Source organism: Onychostoma macrolepis, chromosome 04 (genome assembly GCF_012432095.1).
Source record: "Onychostoma macrolepis isolate SWU-2019 chromosome 04, ASM1243209v1, whole genome shotgun sequence".
Lineage (NCBI taxonomy): Eukaryota > Metazoa > Chordata > Actinopteri > Cypriniformes > Cyprinidae > Onychostoma > Onychostoma macrolepis.
This window is the reverse complement of record NC_081158.1, coordinates 16,685,105-16,710,826: the sequence shown is the minus strand read 5'-3', so window position 1 is coordinate 16,710,826 and position 25,722 is coordinate 16,685,105. Positions and strand designations below refer to the sequence as shown.

Sequence of the window (25,722 nt, the reverse complement as noted above, 5' to 3'; positions counted from 1 at the left end):
ATCAGATCTAAAAATTAATACAACTTCCAATATGACATTTTTTTTAAAGTTCTTATCAAGTAATCATGGACACTGTCAGGTAAATTGTCTAAAGAGATTAAACATGATACAGAACATGTGTGAAGGCAACAAAGAAAATCCAAGAAAAATATCCCTTGTGAAAACAATTTCCTTACACTTTTTTTTTCTTTGTCTAATTATACAAGAAAAAATCTCCCCCAAAAAGTTTGTCATTTCTATATAGTTTTATGGCAACTCTTTAGAATAGGGAATGCATACTCACTATTGATTAATAGTTTTCCTTCAATAAACTCCTAATTTGCTGCTTATTAATAGTTAGTAAGGTAGTTGTTAAGTTTAAGTATGGGGTAGGATTAAGGGATCTAAAATATGGTCGTGCAGAAAAAGGCATTAATATGTACTTAATAAATACTAATAAACAGCCAATATGCTAGGAATATGCATGCTAATAAACAGCTAGTTAATAGTGAGAATTGGTCCTTAAAATAAAGTGTTACCAGTTTTATTAAACAAAATGCAAGCCTTGATGCTTACATATACACTGTACACTGGATGTATACACACTGGATATTGTAAATAATAATTAAAAATAAGTAAGTGAATAAAAAGCCAGCAAGTCTGGAAAGTGTTTTCTACTTTTTCAAAAGTCTCTATAGTTGAAGAAAAACTCCCATGTACAACATCAGGTTTATTAATTGCTTTTTCTTTTAATAATCTGAACATTATTTATAATGTGTTAGTCCGTTAGACTTAATTACATGTACATATGTTAATGGAGCGTAAAGAAGAGCTCTCCTTGGCACACATACATCTTGTCACAAAACTCGTCTGAGTGTGGAAGTAAAAAATAGCCACATGGGGGAGCGTCTTGTGTGATAAATGGATTTCTGTGCTTGTAGATTTTCGTGCAATCAATTACTTTATCAAGAGACTTTCTTTTCTGGGCCTGAACATCTGCTGCGTTCTCATTCTCTTGCTGTGGCAAGTAATAAGAGGAAATGTAACTTTAAATGTGACTGATATCAACTTTTGGCCCCAAACTCTTCAAACTTTTCTGAATTCTGATTTCAGCTGACTCCAAGTTAACAGCTATTGTGCTGGGGCAGGCAAACAAACATTTTGTTGGAGAGCGCAGATCTATATCAGATTGATTTAGAGGTATCTTGTCTGGCCTGGTGTAAACATTAGCTTTTATATTTGCTCGTCTCTTTACCAGGGGTACCTGCCAGCCAATGCAGAGCGGAGAGAAAGCACGTTGCAGAGGAAGCGGCAGGAATATTTTGGCTTTATTGAGCAGTACTACGACTCTCGTAATGATGAACACCATCAAGACACATACAGACAGGTAACTACATTTAATTCTAGATGCTCCTATTGCTCTTCCTATGAGTAGGATACAAACTGTTGTTCTGTTACTCCTTATATAAGCATTATTAGTCAAAATTCCCATATTTTTGATGTTAGAATTGTAAGATGTGTTAGATAAGATGCTGTCTAAAATAAAATGAACTTTGCAGGAAAAGTACTTAGATTTAAGCACAGTAAATGTTTCACCCCCTTAAAATGTTGTCCCACTGCAAAACTCTCAACCCTCTCGAGTGTGTCCAACAAATTAAATTCATGCAGCGTCATAATTTTGACGTTAAATCGTTTTTCAGCTGAAGTAGCAACATGTTTGAAGTCACAATACTTTAATTTAAATGTAATTTTTAGCTGTGTCCCACATTTTGCATGCAGCCCTGTTTTTGCATGATTTCTGTGCATTGGTGGAATGTAATGTTCCTTAAATTTGTAACACTTGGATATTTTGGAAAACAGACAAATATACAACCTCTTTCCATTTTCTTAATTTTTACATACATTGTGGTTGCATTTGTCAAGTTCAGCCATTCAACAATGGGAGAAAAATAAATAAATATAAACTGGCTACAGACAGACTTGCAGACTTTGGTCCAAAATAGCTAAAAAATGTGATGTGATCTAAATAACAATATAAACAACAACAATAATAATAATTGTTATTAAAAACATTATTATTATTATTGCTGCATTCATACAAACTGGTAACATGGTTGAAATTGCAAATCCCATCGAAAAATTTATATAAAAATGTATTTATAAAATTAAACTGCTGCTTTTTGCTGACCATTTGTTGGACGGGATTAAAGAACACTTCTTTTTTAGGGTTTTTATCCATATTTTGTGCCTTAGTCATAGAAAAGGCTTCCTACAGTACTAGAGAATACTGCTAACTGAACTTTATGCAGGATAGCAGCAATAATTAGCTGAACCAAATACTCTTGAGATGATTCAGATCTTCCTGTGATTTCCTTTTAACTTCCTGACTTCTTGTACAGCTCTGCACAGACAGAGCTAATTCTGCTGTTAATAGAAGATTTAAGTTCAAAGCCAGCAGTTCAGTTTTGCTAGGAGTTGAATGTAATGTAGTCAGGGTTTTTGGTTGTTTATGTACTGATTGAGGTTTTGGCAGCAGCAGTATGTTAGCTTTGCCAAAACACTGTTTTGTTAGGAGCTCATAGTGTTTAGAAATGCCACCAACAGATAGTCTTTGATATTTAGATGCAGATTCAGAAGAGGAAAATATGACAAGGAATGCTTAAATCTCCAGTGTATTGGCAGGAGGATGTGAAGATCAAACTGTTGCTGTCACTCTGATTTGATAAATGTCTGCCTGATTTAAGACTGATCACTGGCGATGTGAGATTCTCACATTTGTTTCACCTCTTGCTAGCTATGTCTGGGTGATTCTCACAAAGCCTGTTAAGAACATTTCTTTCATTTCACTCCAAAATGGTTGTGAATAAATACATATTTATTATTAAAAACAAATAAGAAGTTATTTTGCATTTTACAATCATTAAGGCTTTTTTTTCTTCTTAGAAATGTAGAAATTTTCATGAAAGTACAGCTTCCCCAAGTTTTAAGCACATATCCCCAGTATCAGGAAAATTATATTTAATATAATAATTTTATTTAAATTAAATGTTACATAAACTGAAAAAAAAAACAAAACAAAACATTTTTTTATATATATTTACTGTGATTATTTTGTAATTAATTTAATTGAATTTTGAAGGTAAAATGACACACAATATTTGTTCTAATGCCTCAAATTTATGATTTTAAAAAACAAATCCAGTTATTTCTCACAGTAGTAGAGCAATGGGAATCCGATGCGAGAATCTGATCATCATTGGGAGGTTGGAAAGTGCTTAATTTTCATAAAAATAGCTAATGCAATCATATGAAAAATACGTTGATATATAACACATCTATAAAACTCTTGGAATATTTAAATATAAAATTAATATAATCTAAAATTAAATGTGAAAATATTTTATTATTATTATTAGGGATGAAATGATTAGTCGACATTGCCAACATCGACAAAAAAAAGAAAAAGAAAATGTTGACACACATTTTTGTTGTCGAGTAGTCATTTAATCTCATATGACCTAATGTAAGAACTTGAAATAATGCGATTTGACCAGTGTGGCGCTGTAGCACAAGACTGTAATTCAGCCCTCCTGGATGCAATTCAAGAGAAGAAGAGACCGTAGCCGAACCGTTTGGATGAATATGTAAATATATTCTGCACGCTTTCCTCTCAATAACAAAATAAACAGAACAAAAACTGACAGCGGTGAGAAAGCAGCAGTTAAGAACACATCTGATTACAACGATGTAGATGTTTGCACAAGCTCTTCAGTTTGGTATTCTAATAAAGTCCTATCACGTCACACTTATTTATATAGTACTTTATCCAATAGATAACCTTAAATCAAGCAGCTTTACAGTATTAAACATGAAAAACCAGAATCAGGATTGCTTTTCGTTAGAATTACAACTTGATTTTCTGTTATAAAGCAGCCCTCCAAGTGTGGACCTAGCCAATGATAAAAATTTTTATTAGTGGGAAATAAAATAGCTTATCCAAAAATAAAACGTCTTATCTCTTACCTTTATTTTGTTTCTTATCCATATGACTTACAAAAGTGTCATTCAGTTACTTTTTTCATATAGCTAATTAAGTGGTGAATGAGAGTTTCTCTGTCTGTCATTTTGTGTGCCACATTTATTAGTTGCATAAATTAATTGTATAATAATTGTAATTACATTAATATGATTTTCAAAAACTGAAGTCATTTGCTTTATTTGTTAAAATATGTATAACTCAATATTTTAACTAATTGCAAAAGCTGAATAATCAAAGTCTACTGGTTAATCAGTGAAATAATCGACTATTAGTCGATTAATCATTTGAATAATCGTTAGTTTAATCGATGATCAAAATAATCGTTTGTTGCAGCCCTAATTTTTATATTAAAATTCATTACAAATGAAGAGCTTCATGATTAATCACTTCTGCAGAATAAATACTGTTCGTGAATGGTGGATTTTAAAGCTTCTCCTAGTAGTGAAAATGTATATGTGTATTTGTGTGTGTTTGTCTTCTGTCAATTCCATTACTCTTCATGTTCCTGACTTCCACATTTTGTATATATATGTGTATGTGTGTGTGTTTTCTGAACCATCAGATTCACATAGATATTCCCCGGATGAGTCCGGAAAGTTTAATTCTGCAGCCCAAGGTAACTGAGGTAAGGACAGATGGACCGCCCAGAGTCACGTCACATGCTTCTGTCCTCCAACCACTCAAAAGCATGTCACTCAATCATCATCCATCCATCTATCTGTCTGTCTGTCAAGCTCTCTGTCTGGTCAGCCAGCTGAGTCTCGATCCCAAAATGTTTTGTTGGAAAGCGTGTGTTAAGGTTCACAGGAAATAGAATACCAGAACAGGATGTAGAATTCAGTGAGTTTCTTCTCTGTGCAGCCTCAAACGGCCAGGCTCGTTTCTCGCCGAGCTTTCTCGCTAGTCCGTTCTGTCCTAACCTGCTTGTGCTCCTCTTTTTGTGTCTCTTCCCTGCAGATTCACATTGACATACCGAGAACTAATCCTCTTATACCTCTCTTTCAACAAGCTTCTGTGCAAGAGGTGAGACGTTTGCACCATCCATTTTACTCAGCTTGACTCGTTCATCCTCATAAACTCACACCCAGCCACAAGAAAGCACCTCAAAGGAACAGTTCATCTCAGAATGAACATGCTTATGTTGTTTCAAAAACACGTACATTTTTATTTCCTCTATGTAACACAAGAGGAGAATTTCTGACTATGGTGGTCAGTGTTTTCCATGCTTTCAAAATGATTGGGGAATAAAGCTTTAAGGATTCATAAAGGATCCAACCTCACCATAGAAATGTTATAAAAGGGATCTATACATAATATTGATGTGTGTGAAAGAATAGACCAAAATCTAGTCTAACCTAAAAAGTTAGTATTTACTGTCTTAAGCATATATACCCAAGTTGGGTATTTTTTAAACAAATATTATTTATATTGTAAACTACTTTAATAAATGTAAAATATTGTTTTACATAAATTAAATGCAAAACTAAAAAGAAAAAAAGAATTTTCATGATGATAATAAAGGGCAATTTCTCATAATTCTGCAATATATAAATATTATATTATATTTACGTCATTTTGTATTTGTCAAAATTTAAATAATAATAATAAAATAAACTAAAGTCCGCTCTGTTCCTCATATGAATGTATTGTATGACTTCAGAACACTTTGAATGTAGGGCACAAGTCATATAGACCCTTTATGGTGCTTTACATCTTTTTTAGATCTTAGAAAATGTCAGTTCCAATTTATTATAATTGCATGGACGAAAGCAACCAGTGCAGTTCTTTAAAACATTTTCTTCTGTATTGTTTGGAAGAAAATGCGTCATACAGTTTTGAAATAACATCAGATGAGTAAATAATTACCTTATTTTAAGAACTAATCCTTTAAACTGGGTTCATTCACATTAAATTGGCTGACTTTGAAATACTATTGCTGCGTTTATATCACATGAGAGCATGCAAAAAGAAAAGTCCTGGAATGACGTCACTGCCATTGGGGAATGCACTCAAAAAGCCAAAAAAAAATGTATTTTGTATTTTTATTTTTTTTGATGTTGGCTGAGTGTTTTTGTTGGTGTACATAAACAGACCCAACGCAGCCTTGATTTGCATATTCATATCATTAAATTTAGAGTCATGGGCTTGCTGGACATGAATTTCCTTTGCAAAGACAGGTGTGTCGATGCATTGTGGCCCTGAGCAAGATTCCTCCTTCTCCTTTTCCCCCGCTGCCTTTCAAAAAATTATTCCGCATTTAAAAGGACTATCAAAAAGCATGCAGTGTTAAGTAAAAGTATGGATGAGGCCTCCACTGTGGATGACTCCTAACCAAATAAATGGATAATGTATTCGCTTCAGGCGCTTCAATACACTCCAGCTCGCTCATTGATTTCTGCTGCCTGGTTTAGTGTCTAATTTCCACTATGTAATGGGCTTCTGGAGGAGAGCGAGGTCTTGCCATGACTACCTCGAGGAGAAGAGAGGAGATGGGAGGGTATGAGGGAGAAAGCAGGCAGGAGATGTCAGCTATGTGGAGAAACTCACATTACCAGTCTGAAGTCTTTGATAAATGGAGCTTTGATCATAGAAAAGAACGCAGATGAGAAAGGTGCACCATTTGATCGACAGAATCCAGAAAAAACAAGCGTGAGCTGCCTTGTACACATTTATTGTTTAGGGCTCAACGTGCGAGATGAGTTTATTTGGGGATGACAGATACATTACGCCCTGAAAGGAGCGCGGGAGATGTCAGTTGCATGAGGCAGAGAGAAGAGAAAGAGTCTTCCATTTTCCCTCTTGATTTAATTCAAACTTCATGCTTCTTTCCATTGAGCTGACAGCAAGGTGAGACAAAAAATCAAAACAAAACAAAAAAGTCACCATCACTTTAAATTAAGGTGTTGTTTCCAATGAAAGAAACGCAAAAGTCCCACAAAAGTTCTTGGTTTTTACTGTCAAATGAATCAACTTAAAAACAACATCTGTAGTTAAAGAACTGAAGTTACTCCAAACTCAGATACAAAACTACATCTATATTCATAAATGTATTTAAAGAAAGGATTTGATTTTGCCAAGTAGGACATGTTCCTGGATCACATATTTTAGTCACTGATATTACTGATATTTAACTTTTTTTTTTTTTTTTGTCAACAAACAAGACGAGACCGATTGTGCATCGTGACAATAGTAAAACAATTTAAATTGAAACATGCTGTTGACAAAAAATGACAGAATAAAATAACATTAAGACTAAACAATGTTTTTGAAGAAAAGTCTGAGGGGGGGGAAAAAAAAAATGTTGTGAATGTGCTCTTTCCCTAACAAAATATAATGTTCTTTCTGGTGCAAAGGACAATTTTCATATGCTTTTGTTAAATATTGAAATTGTGTTTAATGTTCAATATTTTATAATGCTTTCTTAATAATAATAATAATAATATATAATAGATTAAAACGTTTAAATATGAGGTTTAATTTTGTACATTCTTATCAACTAAAATATGTTTTTATTCAATAAATGTAACATTTCAGATACAGTAAATTTGACTAAAATATATGAATGACTTGGCAAAATATAGATAAAATTAAGCATATTTATTTAGTGTCTACCCTAGCTACTGACCCTACAATTGTTGATTAGAATTGTTGATCATTTTTTGCCACTTGTAAATACAACTTCACTTGGTCCTTCATGTGCTCGGAACTTGTAAATACCTTATTTTTGTCTCCACTTGAAGGCCACATTTGAAAGGCTACACAAAGTGTTCACGTCAAAACTGAAATATTCTTTGGGCTTAAGCGTATCCCTTGTTCTAAACTAAACTAAACTAAACTTACCCCTAAAATCAGAAATGATAGATATCGATTGATGTCTTTGACACATCCAATCCTAGCCCTAAGGTAATCCTAACATTAAATTTAACCCTACAATCTGATTGTTCAATTGCAGTGTTGTTCCAGAACTAGAGGTCTGCAAGCCCGTCGGGTCCCGACACGCCAAGTCCATTCGGGCCGGGCTTGGGCCATTTTTTTTTTTTTACAGATCGGGCTCGGGTCGGGCTCGGGCTCATTTAGCTTCTCTCCTTTTATTGTGCCCATATACGCGCAGAGCACACATGGCTAATTAAATACTGATTATTTTATAAATATTATACATCGCCTAAGCAATACGCAATGCATACGCACACATTAGCATACAGGTGACCATGCAGAGCATCAGGAAGAAGTTGGAGCGTGGAATTACAAAAATTTCCCAATGCTTCGGGAAAAGCTGCATTTTTGATCAGCCATGCATTTGATGATGATCCTGACACGCCATCTCCTCACTGGATGCGCCTTTAGAGAGAAATGCATCTTTAGGGATTTTATAATGAAAGAGTTTTTGTTTTCGATTCGAATTATTTCGTTTTAAAGTAGTAATTCAAAGCTTTCTATAGATACTATATTTATGAAGTCAGTGAGGCAAGTAGGCCATATGCTGTGTTTCGGTTTTTCAGAAACGCTCCGCTTGCTCAAAACCGAAACTGTTTTTTTTGTTTGTTTTTTTTTTTTTTTTTTTATGAAAGCACGTTTTGTTGATATTGTGAGTGCACACAAATAAAAGTAGACCCTTTACGGTTCCAAACAACGTAGCCTTTTACTCTTACCTTTATGAGCAAAAATGACAGCGTATTTTGAAATGTTTCCAATGCAAGTGATCGTTCTGGCGCGTCCTGTAAAGCGCGCTTCAGCTTCCACTCTCCGCACAAACTACTGGATATGCATCAGTTATCTAGCTCAAGCGTTTAAACTAACATTGTGGAGCTGTTTTATAATTATAGATTTAATTTTAGAGAAGTCGTGATGATTTGAGAAAGCTAAATTTATCAAACGTAGGCTATGATCAACTCGCTGTCTGCCGCTGGCCGCTTGGTCGTAACTTTAAAAAACAAAAACTTACATTTAACGAATAAAAAAAAAATGCTCCAAACGTTTTTCTAAATTAATTTAATAAAATAAAGAAACGAATTACAATCACTTTGCCATTTCATACAAAACTGAACTATTTTAATAGCTGAAACAGTAAAGTAGATAAGCTGTTTTGGGAGAAGTTGGAAAAAAGACGGGCTCGGGTCGGACTCGGACCGAGAATTCTGATAAGCTGTCGGACACGGGCCGGGCTAGGGCCTGAGCGTCTCGGGCCAGGGCCGGGCTAGGGCCTAAATTTTAGGCCCGTGCAGGGCTCTATCCAGAACACACAATTATATAAATCCAGGAACACATCCAACTTGGCAAACCACAAATAAAGAGAGAGCCCCATCTAATAATAAATATGCACACAGCTACTTGTAATTTCTCACCTTGCTGTCTGTGCTGCTATTGAATGTTGTGATGTTAATGATTAAAAAGCTCAGAAGGCTTAATTGATTTTCTTAATTGATTGCTGGCTGGGGGTGGCTGATCCCACTGTGTCTCTAATTAAAACCGTTTGAGTGACCTTGTACGCTCAAATTCTACTACTAACAGTTTTCATATTGTATTGCATGAATCAGTATATATACAGTATGTCAATATCTGCTACTTACAAATGCTGAATATATATTCTGATATCTTCTTCTTTTGCTGCTTTTTACTAGATCTTTGAGCGGATTCTGTTCATCTGGGCGATACGACATCCAGCCAGTGGTTACGTTCAAGGCATCAATGACCTTGTCACACCCTTCTTCGTTGTTTATGTTTTCGAATATATCGGTAAGTCAATAAACCTTTTACAATATGAGATATATAGTTATGTATAGGGCCCTGGCAAAATCCAAAAACAGCACAGCTGTGTAAACTAACTAGTTTTCTGTTCTTCGCTTTTGGTGTTAAGCCAGCGTGGGTGTTTTATGCCCAGTGGCATGAATTTTAATATAATTTCTCAATCACAATTTCATAAACCTTTCCAAGGATCTTTGGTTTCTGTGTCAGATTCAATCGTTGTGATTGTTCCTAATGTCTTTCATTTTCTTGACCTTTTCACCTTTAAGTGCTTGATTTCCAGTAGACTAAAACGGGTTGTCCAGACTAATGATTTTGAAGGGCCCAGAGGGACCCTTCCAATGGACTTATGAGACAGTAATAACCTGAATCATGCAATGAACAAGGGCGGCTCAATTGATGCACTCTATGGATGGAGGATGGGAGTCTTTTCCCCAGGCTCTGCAGTCGTTGGCATGCATGGGGATACATTTTCCTGGGTCATTTGACCTTGTCCAATTCTGAAGAATCAAAGCCTCCACTTTGTTTTCACAAGTTCTGTCAAATTTATCCTTCAGGCCTGAAAAATACTCTACACAAGTACACAAATGCTTTGCCTGACGGTAGTTGACCTGAAAGAGAATGGTTATGTTGCATCAGTGCTCATTAGCATACATTTCTGCCCAGCTTTGTTGCATTGCCAACCGTTACAGTTGCTCACGTCGCCTTAAATCACACACACCCTTGAGAATGAGTGACTTCTGGGTGCTTTGTCACACCAAATCACTGTCAACGTGAACGCTCCTTTCTGAATTATGTTGTAAACTTTTATTAATGCAGTGATGTTTATATTTGAGAATGTGTATCTGAAGCTTGAGCAATGAGTAAATCCATATGTAATCATACAAGTAATCCATCTAACATGCTTGCATTGAGTATGTTTCGGGCCTTGGCCCTTGAATAGTGAACAACATCCTGTCATCAGACATCCTGCAGTGATATATCTTGGTTTTGTTGTACCATTTGTTATTTCCTTTCTTGTTTTCTCCCAACACAGTTTCTTGCTGTTCTCATGGTGAAATGAGATGCTTAATTGTTCCTTCTCTGAAAGGCGTACTTTATTTCTGTTTTGTATGCCTCTGTGTTTGTATACACCGTGTATATTTGTCATAAGATGATGACAATGCCTTAAGAAGGCCCCTGTTCTCCTATGATAAAGATGTTTGGGAGAACTCTCTCTGTCTTCAGTGTGTGTGGAGGAAAGTTTGGTGGAAAATGTACCTGTACCAACTTTCTCAGCAATTTATTTCCCCCCAACTCCACCCGGCGCAATAAGGCATGGTGCCATGTGTGACAGATACTCATTCAAAGTGTGCTATGTGGGCCAAGTGCTGACTGCTGAGGGCAAGCAGTAGCAAAACATCTCGGCTTCACTCTGACGAGAGACCCATATCCATCAATGCCTGTGTAACGGCACACGCCAAAATTCACTACTTGTCTACAGTGTATGGGAGGGTACTTTAAATTATGAGTAGCTTGGATAGATACTGTTGCAGCTACAGTCAGTACAAAGGAATTATGGATCAACTACAGATAAATAGTTATGTTATTCCACACCATTTGTGGAACAACAAAGAGATTTTTTGAATGTTATTCAGTTACAGTAAACGGGGCTGAAGCTTTTAAGCTTTAAAAAAAAATTCTTAAAAGTGGTCCATGACTTGTGTGCTATCTTCTGAATCATAAAGTACCTTAGTGAGAAACAGACCAGAATTCTAGTCCTTTACACGGATAAAGGATGAAGCTACACTCCAAGTGAAGCTGCCAATGTTTTATTTTTATTTTTTATTTTTTGCTGTAATGCCATAGAAGAACCATTTCACCCCCAAAAAACCTTTGTGAATTCTCTCTCTCTCTCTCTCTCTCTCTCTTTCTTTACCCCCTCTCTTTTCTTAGTTTAAAGAAGATTTTAATAATCTAAAGAACTTTTTGCACCAGAGTCAGATTTTTTTTTTTTTATTATTATTACTTTTTAAGTGGAACAAGTCTTACAGGTTTCATTGAACTATGAAGTTCACAGCTACTTTTAATTAGTTTCTACCAAAATTGCTCGTCTAAAATACTCTGGATCAGAGAATAAGCCTTTATTTAGATGGTGCAACCCAGAATGAAATGCACCCATAAATTCCTTTTAGCAGAATCATGTTATTTCCATAAGCCACAGATTGTTTTTGATTCCTGCTTTAAAAAATGTATGATGACAGCGCTAAATTAGGGGCCAGTTAGCGCTTTGGCTGTGTGTACGTTGCTGTTAGGCCATTGCATTATTAAACAATCATTTTCATTACGCTTGTAAATAAATGCAAGACGAGACAGTGAAAATCTTCATTGGGCTTTTCTGTCCTTGTTCTGAGAGCCTTCAAAATATATTTGAATACAATTTGCTTCCAACAAATGAAATTTCTAATCTGCTTTGTGAGTTCTTGTACTTTGAGGGCCAAGGCCTGATAGAAGAAAAAGCAGACTGAAGTTAAATTCAATCCTATTGATTTGTTCTAGTAGCAAGACTGCAGGGAACCTTCCTCATGGTAGTCAAACTATTGTACAGGAAGCCTAAAAGTTTTTTGCAGTTTTTGATTGCCTGAATAGTTTTACATAGCCATCAGCATCAAGTCTGACCCACATTCATGATTCTTCTGGCCAAAAAAAAAAAAAAAGTCTGACTCACAATGCAAAGCAAGAAAATAAAGTTAGTTTTAAGCAGTTTTTAGGGTCAGAATATCAGGAATAGCTCACCTCAAAAAATAATCATTCAAATGACAATTTAATGAATATCTGGTTGGGTGAATTTATTGTAATGGTAGGACATTGTAACTTACTTTAATGCTTAATAAAGCACCCAAGGGTGTCAGCAAAAAAAGCACATACAACTTTTCGAGTGCCCCGATCGTTTATGGCATAATTAGCTATGCTTCAAGCATAGAAGCAAGGTAAAATGTATACAAATATAACGTGAGCGTGGTTTAACGTGTATAATGTTATAATATAATACGATCCACCCTTTTTTGTGTACATTTTACCTTGCTTTTATGTTTCCTTTGCGTCACTTCATAAATTTATTTAGTAATGTACTAAATAAACTCATGTTTTGTAGGGTTGGTCCGATTGATCGGGTAACGATCATTATCGGCCGATAATTGCTTTTTGGATTTTTGATCGGCAGTCTCTAAAAAGGCCGATCTCAAAAAAACTATCTCAAGTTGATGCGCCTGCCGCGAGAGGATTGACATGACATGCAGCGGCACCGTCTCAGTCTCAGCGCGGGTACAATAATTATAATGCTGTACAATTCATATTTCTTCATTAAATAACTTCTAAAGTAATTTGAAACTTTCTGTGAAACATAATTTCATAAAGAGCCTGTGTGAATCATCGTGCACGCTCTCTCTTTCCCTCTCAAAATGCACAAATGGCTTCAAATCACCGTGTCTGCACTATAAGTGAGCTGAACGCTGCACAGTTGACAGGAATTGTCACTTGCACAATAGAGGCAGTCTCGCATCATTACTACAGTATATAAATAGCTTTTCTTGTTAATTTTTGCCAGTGTTTAACCATTCAGCACTCGTGCACTCCTGGAGACTGTACGCTCGAAGCGCACACACACAACGGCAGGGTCACATTATTATACTCTGTTTGCATTGCGTATGCGGTGTGTATTTTTTTCTGCGCTCATGTTAACGGATCAGAGCGTTAACACTGCACGCGTTTGCGGTCCAGTAGTGCGTTCCAGGAGTGGTGCATCTGCAGCAGTGCAGCGATGATTTCTGCACCGAGTCTATCTTTGCTGTACTGCACACGCTGAATTAAAGTGACAGCGAATTGTTTGCGGTAAATATGAACATGGATTGACAAGAAAATGTAGTAATTGCGCTATAAATGCAGGATTGTTTGTAATAAAAATGTAATGCAAAAGAAAAGGCAGTAGAGCTGACTGTTTCTGCCAGTCCTAAGTTAATTTAGAATGTTTGTGATAACATTAGAAAAGTAGTTTAAAGGGGTGGTTTACTGTTTTTTTTCTAGGCTTGATTGTGTTAAAAACACATTATTTTTCATATAATTTACCTTTATTCCACACCGCTCTGTCCCTTCTCTAACAAACGCCTCGATTATTTCCTGTTTTTATGAAGCCCCTCCCTCAGAAATACGTGATGGGCTCTGATTGGTTAGCTGGCTCAGTGTGTTGTGATTCACTAAACCGCCGAGCGTGCGTCTAAATGTCCCGCCCCTCAGCTCAGCGGCATGTGCTCCGGGTGTATTGTAAACAATGGCGTCGTCTATATTGCTTATCAATTTGAGCCTGATTGAGACGCAGAGGATATTAGTGAAGAGGATCGTGCAGAACCTGTGCAAGCACGGCTCTTAATGGTATGTATGTTTGTTTGTTTGTTTGTTGTCTCATACTTTTAGATACGCTGTTATTATGCTACTGCTTATGTTAGCTTTTAATATACGGTTTTATTCTGATTAAAGCTTTAATACAGTACGGCAACCGCACACGCGTCCATGTATAACGCTTCTCATTGCGATGTGAAAATGTATAATTGGAACAGTTTGTTGGAGCTGATCTGACGATCTTAATGAGAGAGAGAGAGAGAGAGAGAGATGCAGAGCAGACTGACGCGAGGAACAGTATTAAGAACGGCTGTTTTAGAACATTAATTTTGAAACTTGTGAATCCATTAGAATCGTTAGAAGACAGACTCGCGATTCATATATGAATAGATTTTTACGTGCACCCCTAGTTTTCTCTTCCTCTTCTCTAAAGCAGCACAGCATGGCCTCACCCCCTTCCTTACATGTTCCTGAGGGCGGGGTTTATCTGGGTCCGTGACGTATCAGACCCGGGAAGTAGTTCGTTGTAGTCCCTTGCCAGCCGTTTTTGTAGGCATTAAACTTCCAGAATTTTAAAAGAATTTTAAAACTTTCAACTTTGCAGATATTGTTTATGCTCAAACAGCAACATTACACACTAACTAACGTTAAAAAAGTGAAATTGCAATCAACCACCCCTTTAAATGTTTTGCCACTTGCTTGAGCAACTTAATATCTACATCTAGAAGTAAAGGCAAAACTAAAAAGCATTGAATAATGTGTTGCTTATATTTATTGTGTTTAAACATTTCTATAAAGATTGTATTACTGTAAAAAAAAAAAAGAATCACAATGAAAAAGCATTTTTAGTAACAATGTTTGGATTTGAAATCAAAATAATGGATAAATGTTGTGTTTGTGGTAAACAGATGGATCAGTAGTGGACTCCTGTGTGAAATCAGGCTTGTGCTGTGTGTTAGCTTTTCTGTAACAATTGCATGATTGTAAAAACAAAATTGCACTGGATGATCAAACATTTAGGTGAGATAAATGTATATTTTTGAAAAATGTCTAAAAAATGCCCCCTCCACCCCTCAAATAAAAAAAAAAAATCCTCTCTCACAAGAGTCACCTAAGAGGGGAATTCTAAATCCTGATTGAAGTATCACTGTAAATAATTCTAAATGATAAAAAGATGGCTTTAAAAAAGATCAGTATCGGTGATCGGTATTGCTAGATACTGATTTCTGTGATCGGCCTCAAAAATCCTGATCGGAGCACCCCTAATGTTTTGTTACGTTACAGAAACAACTGGGAAAGGTACAAAATAGAAAATGGGCTGTTCCTTTGCAGGTGTCATGCATTTGTGCATTGCATGCTTTGTCCTATAAAGCAAGCTATTGGATGATCAAAAGTAAAAACCAGGTTAGCATTTTTCACATGGTTGATGATAACATAATGAAATTATGATTCATTTAAAAACTTTGTCTGCTTTACAAAAAAATCCTCAAATTCTCAACATTGTAACTCATAAGTATTAAAACATCTAATGCTATCCTCTAACCTTTCAGCTAATATGCAGTTTGATGATTTTTAGCGGTAACTGAAAGTTCCACAAAGCAACTGCCAGTGTCTTTTAATCTGTAAAAGCAATATATTGGTCAGCCTTAAGTGGATGGCACAGTAAATAACGTTGGCTTGAATGATGACACATTTTCATTTTTAGGTGAACTACTTTAAAGGGGACATCGGATGCCTATTTTCCACAAGTTAGTGTGATTCTTTAAGGTCTTCATGAAATGTCAGCAAAATATTTTGGGTAAAATTCCTCAGTGGTCGTGTAAAGCAACCTTTTTAATTAGTCAAAAACAGCTCTGTTCACAGCAAGCCATTACAGTGCATGGCTCTTTAAATGATAATGAGCTACTGCTCACCCCACCCCTCTCTACTGTTTTTTTGTGTATTTGGTGGCGCATTACCTCCAAAAACAAAATTAATCAACTGCATCCTCAGTGGCTCTCGTGTCAGGAGACTACAAAACCTCTGCATTGCTTACAAGACATTGTAGTCGCTAAAGCAGTTCGAGCACAGAGAAAATGGCGGACAGCGTACAACTGGCTAAGAGCGGAAATATGCTAATACGGGACAGTCTGTCAGCAGTCATGGGAGGGGTCATACTGCTCAGAAAATCAAAACGGCTTGATAATTGTAGGGGTGCACCGATATGAGAATTTTGGCCGATACCGATAACCGATAATTCTTTATAAATAACCGACATATTGGCCGATAAATCTAAATCCAAATTTTTATTAAATTTTTTAGCCCGATTAGCTTAATAAATTATAAAATTATAAAATAAAATATTATAAATAAAATATGAGCGCTGCACATTTCAAAGTCTGGTGCTGCACTGCTTTGTGTTCTGCCGTTACCAGGGAAACAGTTCAAAAGCCCCTCCTGCTGGCAGACAATGAATGTGCATGTTCAATAAGGCTGTTGTTGTGAGTAGGGTATTCCTGCAATACCGGAGGCTGTAGTTTCAGAACCGGATTTCTAGGATCCTATAGTTTTTTTTTTTTTTGTTTGTTTGTTTTTTAATTTTAATTTAATTTATTTATTTTTTGTGTGTATGTATTATGTCAGGTCTTCCAGCCAGTTCTATCAAACCTTTACAATTAATCCAGAAAGCGCAGCAATATTAATTTTTAATGAGCCAAAAATAATTCAAATTCTATTCTTTAAAAAAAAAAAAAAAAAAAAAACTTGGCCCTTTTAGACTTGCACTCTATTCATTTACTGCTTATTTTCCCAAAAAATAAATAAAAAAATAAAAAAATAAATTAATTAATTAAAAAAATAAAAATAAAACTAACACTAGCTTTTCTAATCTTTTTGTATTCTATCTGTTTCCTTTTTATTTATTATACAATTAACAAAATAAAAAAAGGCCTCTAACACTAGCTTGCTCTATTCTTTTTCTATTCTATGTTTTCTTTTTATTTAATATATAATAAAAAAAAAATATATATCTTGCTACATGTACTGCATTAGGCTAAATGAGACTTGTTATATGCACTTGCATATCGTTGCTCCTTTGTTGATTTTGATTGCTTCCATTGTCCTCATTTATAAGTCGCTTTGGATAAAAGCACCTGCTAAATGACTAAATATTAGTGGCTCATACTATTTTATAGCACTTGCTATTCAATTCTGTATATTATTATTTTCAAGGAATTATGTAGTTATTTAATTGTATGCACTTAATTATTGTCCTAACCAACTCCTAACCCTAAACATACATGTTGGTAACCCTCTTGAAATATTTATCCTAATTTATTTCTATATGTTCTGGTTTAAAATTCAGTTTTCTTGGAAAGACTTGTTTCTGTGTGAGACTTCAGTTAATTAGCCGCAGTGCTTAACATCTGATGTGCTGTTTGTTTGCATCTGTTTGTTTGATGTTTGAATCAGGTCTCCTCTGTTGGAATAGATGGTGCTGTCCCAAAAAAATAGGGTTCTATGCAGTCCTAGAACTGCAGCCTCCAGTATTGCAGGAACATTGGGTTGTTTTTGTTCAGACCAATGCAAAACTCGACCCATGTTTTTACCCTGCAAACACGCAGAGCTGTAAATGTGAACTGCTGGATGGATAAGGAGATAATTCATTATAAAAATCTAAACAGTAAAATGTGTTTGTATGTTATTTAATTAATAATTTATTGATAATTGTTTCAATTAATATAATAATTAATATTTTTGACTCATCCATTTTCTTAAAAATGCTTTAAAGGCTGAAATGTGAAGTGTATCATTTTATAAAACTTTTTGTTTTTGTGAAAGCTGAACTGTAAATCATGCTTTTTACAGTCATTTTGCAGTTTACCACAGACATTGCCCTACCCTGCTCATAAAGTATTAATTTTATTTGTGCAGGTCTTAAAAAGTCTTAAATTTGAGCTTAAAAATCCTGCAGCAACCCTGGAGGTATTACATTCTGGTATCGTACCGAAGCCAAAATTATGGTATCGAGCCATCCCTAGTGTCCACGTTCTCTTGCATCCGATGTCTCCTTTAAGTCTATGATACCTGCAATAATAGAATATATTAAAGCTGTTTTACGTACAACACAGAAGTTAGTAGAACATTTTGTCTTTTCAAAAGCAAATAGTTCTTCCTCAGAAGCGTTAATTGCACAAGTCAAAGTAGAAACATGACTTAGTTTCCTGGTGGACTGATTAAACATCTGTTAAAAGTACTTTTCACTTCTGGAGATTGTGTAGAAATCTGATTGGAGCAATTTTCCTCTGCAATATACATCAGACATTTTTAGGTTTAAAGTCATTTTCATTTGCCTTGGCTTATAGTTCTCTGTATGAATAAACGCTTCAAAACCATCAGACCCATCCAATATCTCCATTCATTACTCTTTTAATCACTTGGCTTCATTTGCATAGCTCGTTAAGCTACATATGTCTATTCTATCAATATTTTTAATCTACAGTGCCGTTCTTCATGGAAGTCTCCATCTAATCAGGCAGCCACTTTGTCTCGGAAGGTTTTGTTCTTTGGCCACTCTGTTCTTCTCCTCTCTTATTTCCGTTCGGATCTGTTTTCCCATTAGACTGCTATAAAGTTTTATAATTGAAAGTAATGAGTGTGTGATGAAATGGTACGCGCAATAGTGTGGCACACTATTGATTCAGGAGGAAGATAGTGTAATTTGCGTCGTCTTCATGTATAGATTCTCTCAAAGTAATGTTCTGGAGGGCAGATGTGGATCAGTGGCGCTACTGTTAAAGATCCACTGGTTTGGGTGAACTATTAGTGTGGGCAGCACCATCAGTGCTGGTTGAAGGAATAAAGAGTGAAGAGAGAAGATCTAAGCTGTTAGCTGAAGATGGACACCAGCCAGTTTTGAGTTTTACTTTAACCTGGAAGACGTTCTTCATTGCACCAAAGATGGAGCGACCTAGAAACCCTAGGACTTTGACATCATGTAAACCTTTCAGAGGTTCTAAGTGTTCCTTCAAAACTCTCCGTAATTTATGGGAGAGACACAGAATGATTCCTTCAAACGACACTACTGTTTTAATTGTTGTTCTGTTGGAAGCAGTGTTAATTTCGTTGACGAATAATTTTCTTCAATGACATTTTTTTCGCTGACGACAACGAGACAATAATGAAGGAAAACTCTTTTTGAATGACAAAAATTATGACATAAATCTATTAACATTTACGTCAACGAATAAAAACGAGATGAAAATGTTAGGGACGGACGATCTGGGAAGAGATTCATTCAAAACGAATCTGCTGCATATAGGAGGTTAGATGCAAACTTATGAACTGGCGGGACATAAGCTAAAATACACCTGCTGCATGGTGCATAAAACATTCAAAAATGTCAATATGTGGGAGTAAGAGAAGAGCAGACATGTGGATAAATCTGACGACGCAAGAGAGAATTCGAATCGGTCTGGTTTTCTGAGGGCAGACACTGAAGCATACACACAGAAAGCGAGTCTCACAGTGTGTGAGCACTCTTTCACGTCGCATGAACAGAAAAATACACACAAAATTATGTTGAACTGTCAGTTTTGACGAGTATTCACGTAAACAGTAGGGAGAATGTGTATCAGTACATTGCATCCTTGCATTCTGTTTTAAAGGGACAGCAGCCTAATTTAGTCACTATTGTCTGAGTCATTGATGTTAATCAAGCAACAAAAGAGAGGCAGAAAATCACTCACTGCTCTTGACTGAATTTATTTATAGAAATAAATATGTCTGCTTGAAAGAATGAAGAATATGGTAAACAAGTTGTTATAAAGAATGCATAATTAGTCTATATAACCATGGGTAGTTCATTAAAAAGAAGACCATGTTCTTGTTCTTTATGAGAAGTGGTTTTATTTAATTTTAACAAAGACATGTTGTGTGTCACTGCAGTTAAATTGCAGTCTATCATGATAAAACCTTAATATCAAACCTATATAATGAGTTTGGAAATTTTAGAGAAATGCTTAATACATGCAATGTAACTAAACCCATTAGGTTTTAGCCGACTAAATTTACTGTAGATTTAGTCGACTAAAATCTTATGATATTTAGTTGACTAAAACTAGACTAAAACTAAAAACAACTCGGATGACTCATTGTTTGGCTAGTTAGCATGAGCAGTTAGCCCATCCAAGAAGAGACATGCTAGATTTCCTCCACAACAACATTCTGCTCCGTAGAGGATACAATTCCATCAGTCTGAGCATTCCTGGTGGATGTTGTGCATATACTCACCCTGGAGGCACCATGGATCACACAGATTCCAAATAGCCTATGTCTTTTACGTCATGCGCATTAAGTCCACTAACCCTGTAACCGCTGACTGCTGCTTTCAGTCCATCTTCTGGCAGGTCTTTGTGGGCCGTTCATTGACTAAGTGCCATGGTCCTCCATGGCTGACTTGAACAGTTAGTGGTGTGTGACCCACAATTGAGGCCTTAATGAGTATCGGTTTGTTCGGATTTCTCGGTTTGAAGAACTGAGCCCAGTGCTGATTTTAATGCAGGTCTGATTAACTTCCCTCATTTGCTCTAACGAGTTGTTAAGTGACTGCCTTGGGATGCCTGAGATGTCTAGTGGCAGGTATTTTTCCTCTTTTCCTCTTGGTTGAGTTCCCTTTGAGACTTTCCTGAACTGTCGACGACTATAGGATACCAGCAGTTTGATTGTATTGTAAATATAATGTCCAACTTTCTATTTAACCCGTTTGACCTTCAGGTTTTTACATTTTTGCTTTAGAGCGCATTAATTTGTTACGGAATAATGCAACAGTGTTGTCAAAAAATGTCACACAACATTAACAAATATTGCAATGTTAATAAGTAATGTAATGTTTCATTAACAGGTAATATAATGTTGCTGAAGAACATAAAGTTGCCAAATAGCATAATATTATGGAATAACAATGTAATGTGAATTAATATCATAACATTAACAAATAGTGTAACATTAATGAATAACGTAATGTAACATTAACAGATAATGCGATGTTGCAGAAGAACATAACATAACCAAATGTCATTATGTAACTTTAATGGAAAATGTAACATTAACAAATACACTTAGTAAAGTGGTAAGTAATATTATTGTAACAACACATCAACAAAAATAATGTAATGTTTGACATTAAGGGATTACATAATCTAACAGAAATGGATAATGAATAATTAACAAGTAACATTAACAGATTATATAACATTAACTTAAATGATTCATTTTCTTGTGTCTTCATCCATAAGCTGAGCTATGTCTCGCTTTGTAAGCTGCTCTTTTTTTTTTTTCATCTCTGAGTGTAAAATGCCAAAAATGATCTGGAAAAATTACCCTGTCATAAAGTCATTCGTTTTCTCTGACTAATCGCAGTTATTGAATATTTTTGGATCTAGTTTAATTACTTGGCTATAAAAAGCTATAAATTGAATTTCTGTGCAGATCCTCGCTCTGAGAAATCACTTCTTGTTCATTTACATCTGTGAAACCTGTCATGCTAGACTTGGTGTAGTTTATAACAATTAATAAAATAATTTCTTGGAGTATTCTATGGGAACGTCACTTGGTCACCCGTGAAAATGTATTTGCTCCCTTTCAAAAATGTTATCAATTTATTTATTTTATTTTTTTGGCATTAATTTACAAGAACTGCAAGTGTGGTTTTATTGTCTGGACATGCTCTCTTAATGCCTCATGAGTTTCCCATTACAGCACATGTAATGATTCCCCTTATGCTTCTAATAAAAGCAAATTAATTCTTTAATAGGTTAATCTTGCATAATATTTCACACTCAGGGAAGTTCACCTCTTTTTTTTTTTTTCTTACATTCAATGCTCTAATGCTGTAGTGGCTACGAATAGAGTTGTGATGTTTATCATTTATTTAATCTCCAGTCCACACTCTCACATCAAGCTATTTCAGACATTGAGATTTATTGGGCTTCAGCCATTCTGCATAACTCACTCCCACTCGTCAACACTGAGCAGCGATAAAAATGTCGTAACATTTCTGAAGTCACAACAATTGCTATGGTTACTTGTTCAGGGAGCCATTTATGCCTCTGATGAGCAGATTTGAGTCCCACAAGACTACAGCAGTTGTGCAGAATATTTTTAAGTAGTCATAACTGGATCCATGGGCTGTAATCCACACAAGAGCCAAAACCTTCCTACAAGAATCTGTTGCGGATCAAGACACTTTGTATTGATTTGTATTTTTACTCCCCACAGCGTTTTGGCTTTACTTGCACTACCGTTCAAAAGTTTGCGGTTGGTAAGAATTTTATTTTTTATTGTCTTTGAAAGAAGTCTCTTATGTTCACCAAGGCTGTATTTATATCAAATAGACATTAAAAAAAATGTTAATTGAAAATGTAAAAATAAAATATGAAATATTACAATTAAAAAAAACTCCATTACTTCAGTATTTAGTGTCATATGATCCTTCAGAAATGATGTTTCTCTTTTCTTTTTCACAAGAGTTTGAAAGTCTGGAAAAAAAAAAAAACACTAAGCTAAACACCTCTATTAATGTTGCTTATGGATAATTTTACGGTTCCCTAACCTAAATTTTTAAACATGTCCCTGTTTGTCAGAATCGATTGGCCGAAAACTGCCAAAAAACACTTTTAAGGTCTTTGCACACTGAGTCCAGAATTCTTGTCCGAATTCTCGTCTGAAATTTTCGCACGTTAACAAAATAAATACGACCTCTCGTTGTCAGTCTCTTTTACACACTGCCTCTGAAACTTTCAGTCGTCATACAAAAATTCGGACCATTTTCTGTGTTTTCGCAAACGTAGCAAGCATTTTGATAGAAAGGATGATGAATATGAGAAAAAAAACAAAAACGCATACAGACATTTCGGACTTACTTCAGACCTTTACACTTAAAGGGGTCATCGGATGCCCGTTATCCACAAGTTCATTTGATTCTTTAGGGTCTTAATGTAAATTCTATAACATTCTTTTGTTAAAATTTCTCAATGGTAGCGTAAAACAACACCTTTTTACCTTGTTAAAATCCCCTCAAACACAAAGGTAATCCACTGCATCTTCAGCGGCTCAGATGTCGGGACTAAATGACAACTGCTATGTTCATTATTACATCCAAAAACAAAACACCTCAATCGCTTAATCGGAGACATTCTTGTCTTCCCCGGCACCGAGTCGACACAGTGGCAGACAGCTCACAGCTCACTCAGGACGGGTCTAAGGTAAAATGCTAGTGTCAATCACCAATCGTGGGAAGGGCCTGGATCTGTGTGACGTCACACAGACAGGCATCTGAGAATGGCTTGATATGAGAAAGGGGAAATGATTTAACGAGATAAAAACGAAAAAAACACTGGTTGGATCTTTATCATTATACGGTGGTTGTGTACACACACTGTCGACACACATTTCAGTTCAAACAACTTGTAAAAGTGCATGTCGCATCCGATGACCCCTTTAAATAGTGGAACTTTAGAATTTGATAGAGACTTGTACTCTTTTGACGTTGCCACTAAGAACCCACCTGGAACACCTTAGCAACCAATTAGCAAAGCCCTGGCAACCACCAACAATGCCCTAGTTTTGTGACAGTTTGTTTTCCACATTCAAGCACCCCTCACATTGTCGTCTTGTAAGTCATTCAGTATTCATTTTGCAACCTAAATCAAATGTCTCTGAGTAAATTTATTTGACTGAACACTTAAATGAAAAAGATAATATTTACTTACCTAATTAAGCCACTGAGGGCATATTTGGCCCTGTGTTGGTGTTTGTACGTTTTTCTGGAACATGATGTAATAGAGTTGGTTTGGGCCCTTCCTCCAACTGCCTCTAGGAGCTGCCAGCAAAAGTCGTTCATCTGCTCTCATTGCAGATTGTTCTTCCTCTGCGCCGGCTTTTTCTTCATTACAAGTAGATGATGATATCCATAAATCACAGATGGAGCTGCACCTCGTCCTTCAGCGCAACTTCAGTAATTACCAACCCAACGATCGTTATTTTTACCGTGTTGAAATGGCATGTTTGCTGAGTTCCATGTTAATTAACCTTGCCTTCAATTACACGTCTGTGGATTCTGTTCGATGCTCATTAACCAACACAGGGAGCAGTAGTGGGTGGTACCGGGTTAAAGTCTTGGGACACCCTAAGGGTCAAATTGCATAATCCACCAGACAGCTCTGTGGCAGTGACTTCCTGTAGGTGGGAAAGTCTCCTCCGGGCTGTCTTGGGCGAGGGTTTAAAAGCTGGTGAAATTTTGCCGTGTCCTTTAACCTGATGTTGACCGTTTGCATTGGCCTGCAAAAAGAGGGCATATGGTGCTACAGGAATGTGTAGAGTCAAACGTCAGTAATGATTCCAGCTCCTTGCAGTTGGATGCTTCAGAATGCCAGGGGGAATCTACCCTTCACCCCTGCATGCAGGAAGATGATACGGGCCAACAGGAAGTGATGGCAGAGGCCAAAGAGCCTAGCTCCAGTTGAAGGGATTTGTTGTGCTTACATCCTCTTTGTGGATACCTCAAATTGACAGTTCTGTGTCTCTTTATCTTTGTGTTCATGATATTGGTGGAGGAATGAGCTGTAACTCAAGAGGTTTAAACTCAGAGCATCATGGATTTGTGAACAGCACCTCACTGTTCCCTCAGTACTCAAAATTCAGAAACTATACTCGATCAGCATACTGGGATTTGGTAATTATGTTCTCAAAAGTACTCGATAACCGTATCATCAGGTTATCCATCAGTAGTTGGGGAACTTGAACCAGTAGAAAGACCAATATGCACAATGAGGACATTACAGAAACTTAGAATTATGGTCATGGAACCATAAAACTATTTTTTGAGATGTTAACAGATATATACAACTGTGGACTTTGAAGTCAACTGAAAGCCCTTGGTTAATTTTTAAAAAAAGAAACCAGATTTTCAATATGTCCGGCCCTGACTTCATGTTTTAATTGTAAATACATTAACAAAGAGTAACATTTTTCACAGAGTAAAAACACTTGTATTTTAAGACTTAAGAGAAGAAAGTTTTGACCCCAGGAATTTAAGTTGAGTTTTGATTTGTTGGGGAGAAATTTGTCTTCAATAATCTCTCTCATCTCTGTTCTATTCTGAACTGTTCTATTAAGTCAGAAGTGTCCAGTATTGCTCCTGGGGGGCCACCTTCCAGTTGATTTTAGCTCCAGCTCTAATTAAACACATCTGAACCAGTCAATCAAGGTCTTTAGGATTATTAGTAACAGAGCCCCTATAAAGCCAGCCTTCAAGGTTAGCAAAACAAAGTGTAACGCAGAGGTACACTGGCGAGGAATATTTATTTTTTATTTTTTTATTTCTCCAGAGGAGGATAGATAATGCACTAAATAAACTGCTTTTGTAAGGAAACAGCTTATCACTTAATGAATGAACGATCTTTTGGCTAATCTTCAACATGTTTGCCATTTAAACGTTCATTTTGGGTTAATCTATTGGAATTTACTATGAAAAAGTGCAGTTCAGTCACCGTCAGTTTTGCCACAGGTAGGATTCAGTTTACTGCATTTCTCATTGATTTCTATTGTTA

At 36.0% G+C, this 25,722-nt stretch overlaps 1 protein-coding gene across 3 annotated transcripts in view; it reads left to right on the top strand.

The window, feature by feature from the left end:
* The window catches only part of tbc1d22a (TBC1 domain family, member 22a), a 157,344-nt gene that overhangs the window by 44,462 nt on the left and 87,160 nt on the right, over positions 1 to 25,722 (top strand). The window contains exons 6-8 of one of the 3 annotated variants that reach the window (XM_058772412.1): positions 1,238 to 1,366; positions 4,976 to 5,041; positions 9,637 to 9,751. In XM_058772412.1, coding sequence (XP_058628395.1) covers positions 1,238 to 1,366; positions 4,976 to 5,041; positions 9,637 to 9,751 — 310 coding nt within the window. Of the gene's footprint in view, positions 1 to 1,237; positions 1,367 to 4,580; positions 4,644 to 4,975; positions 5,042 to 9,636; positions 9,752 to 25,722 lie in introns of all 3 variants that reach the window. The other 2 variants (XM_058772413.1, XM_058772414.1) reach the window with 2 other exon arrangements.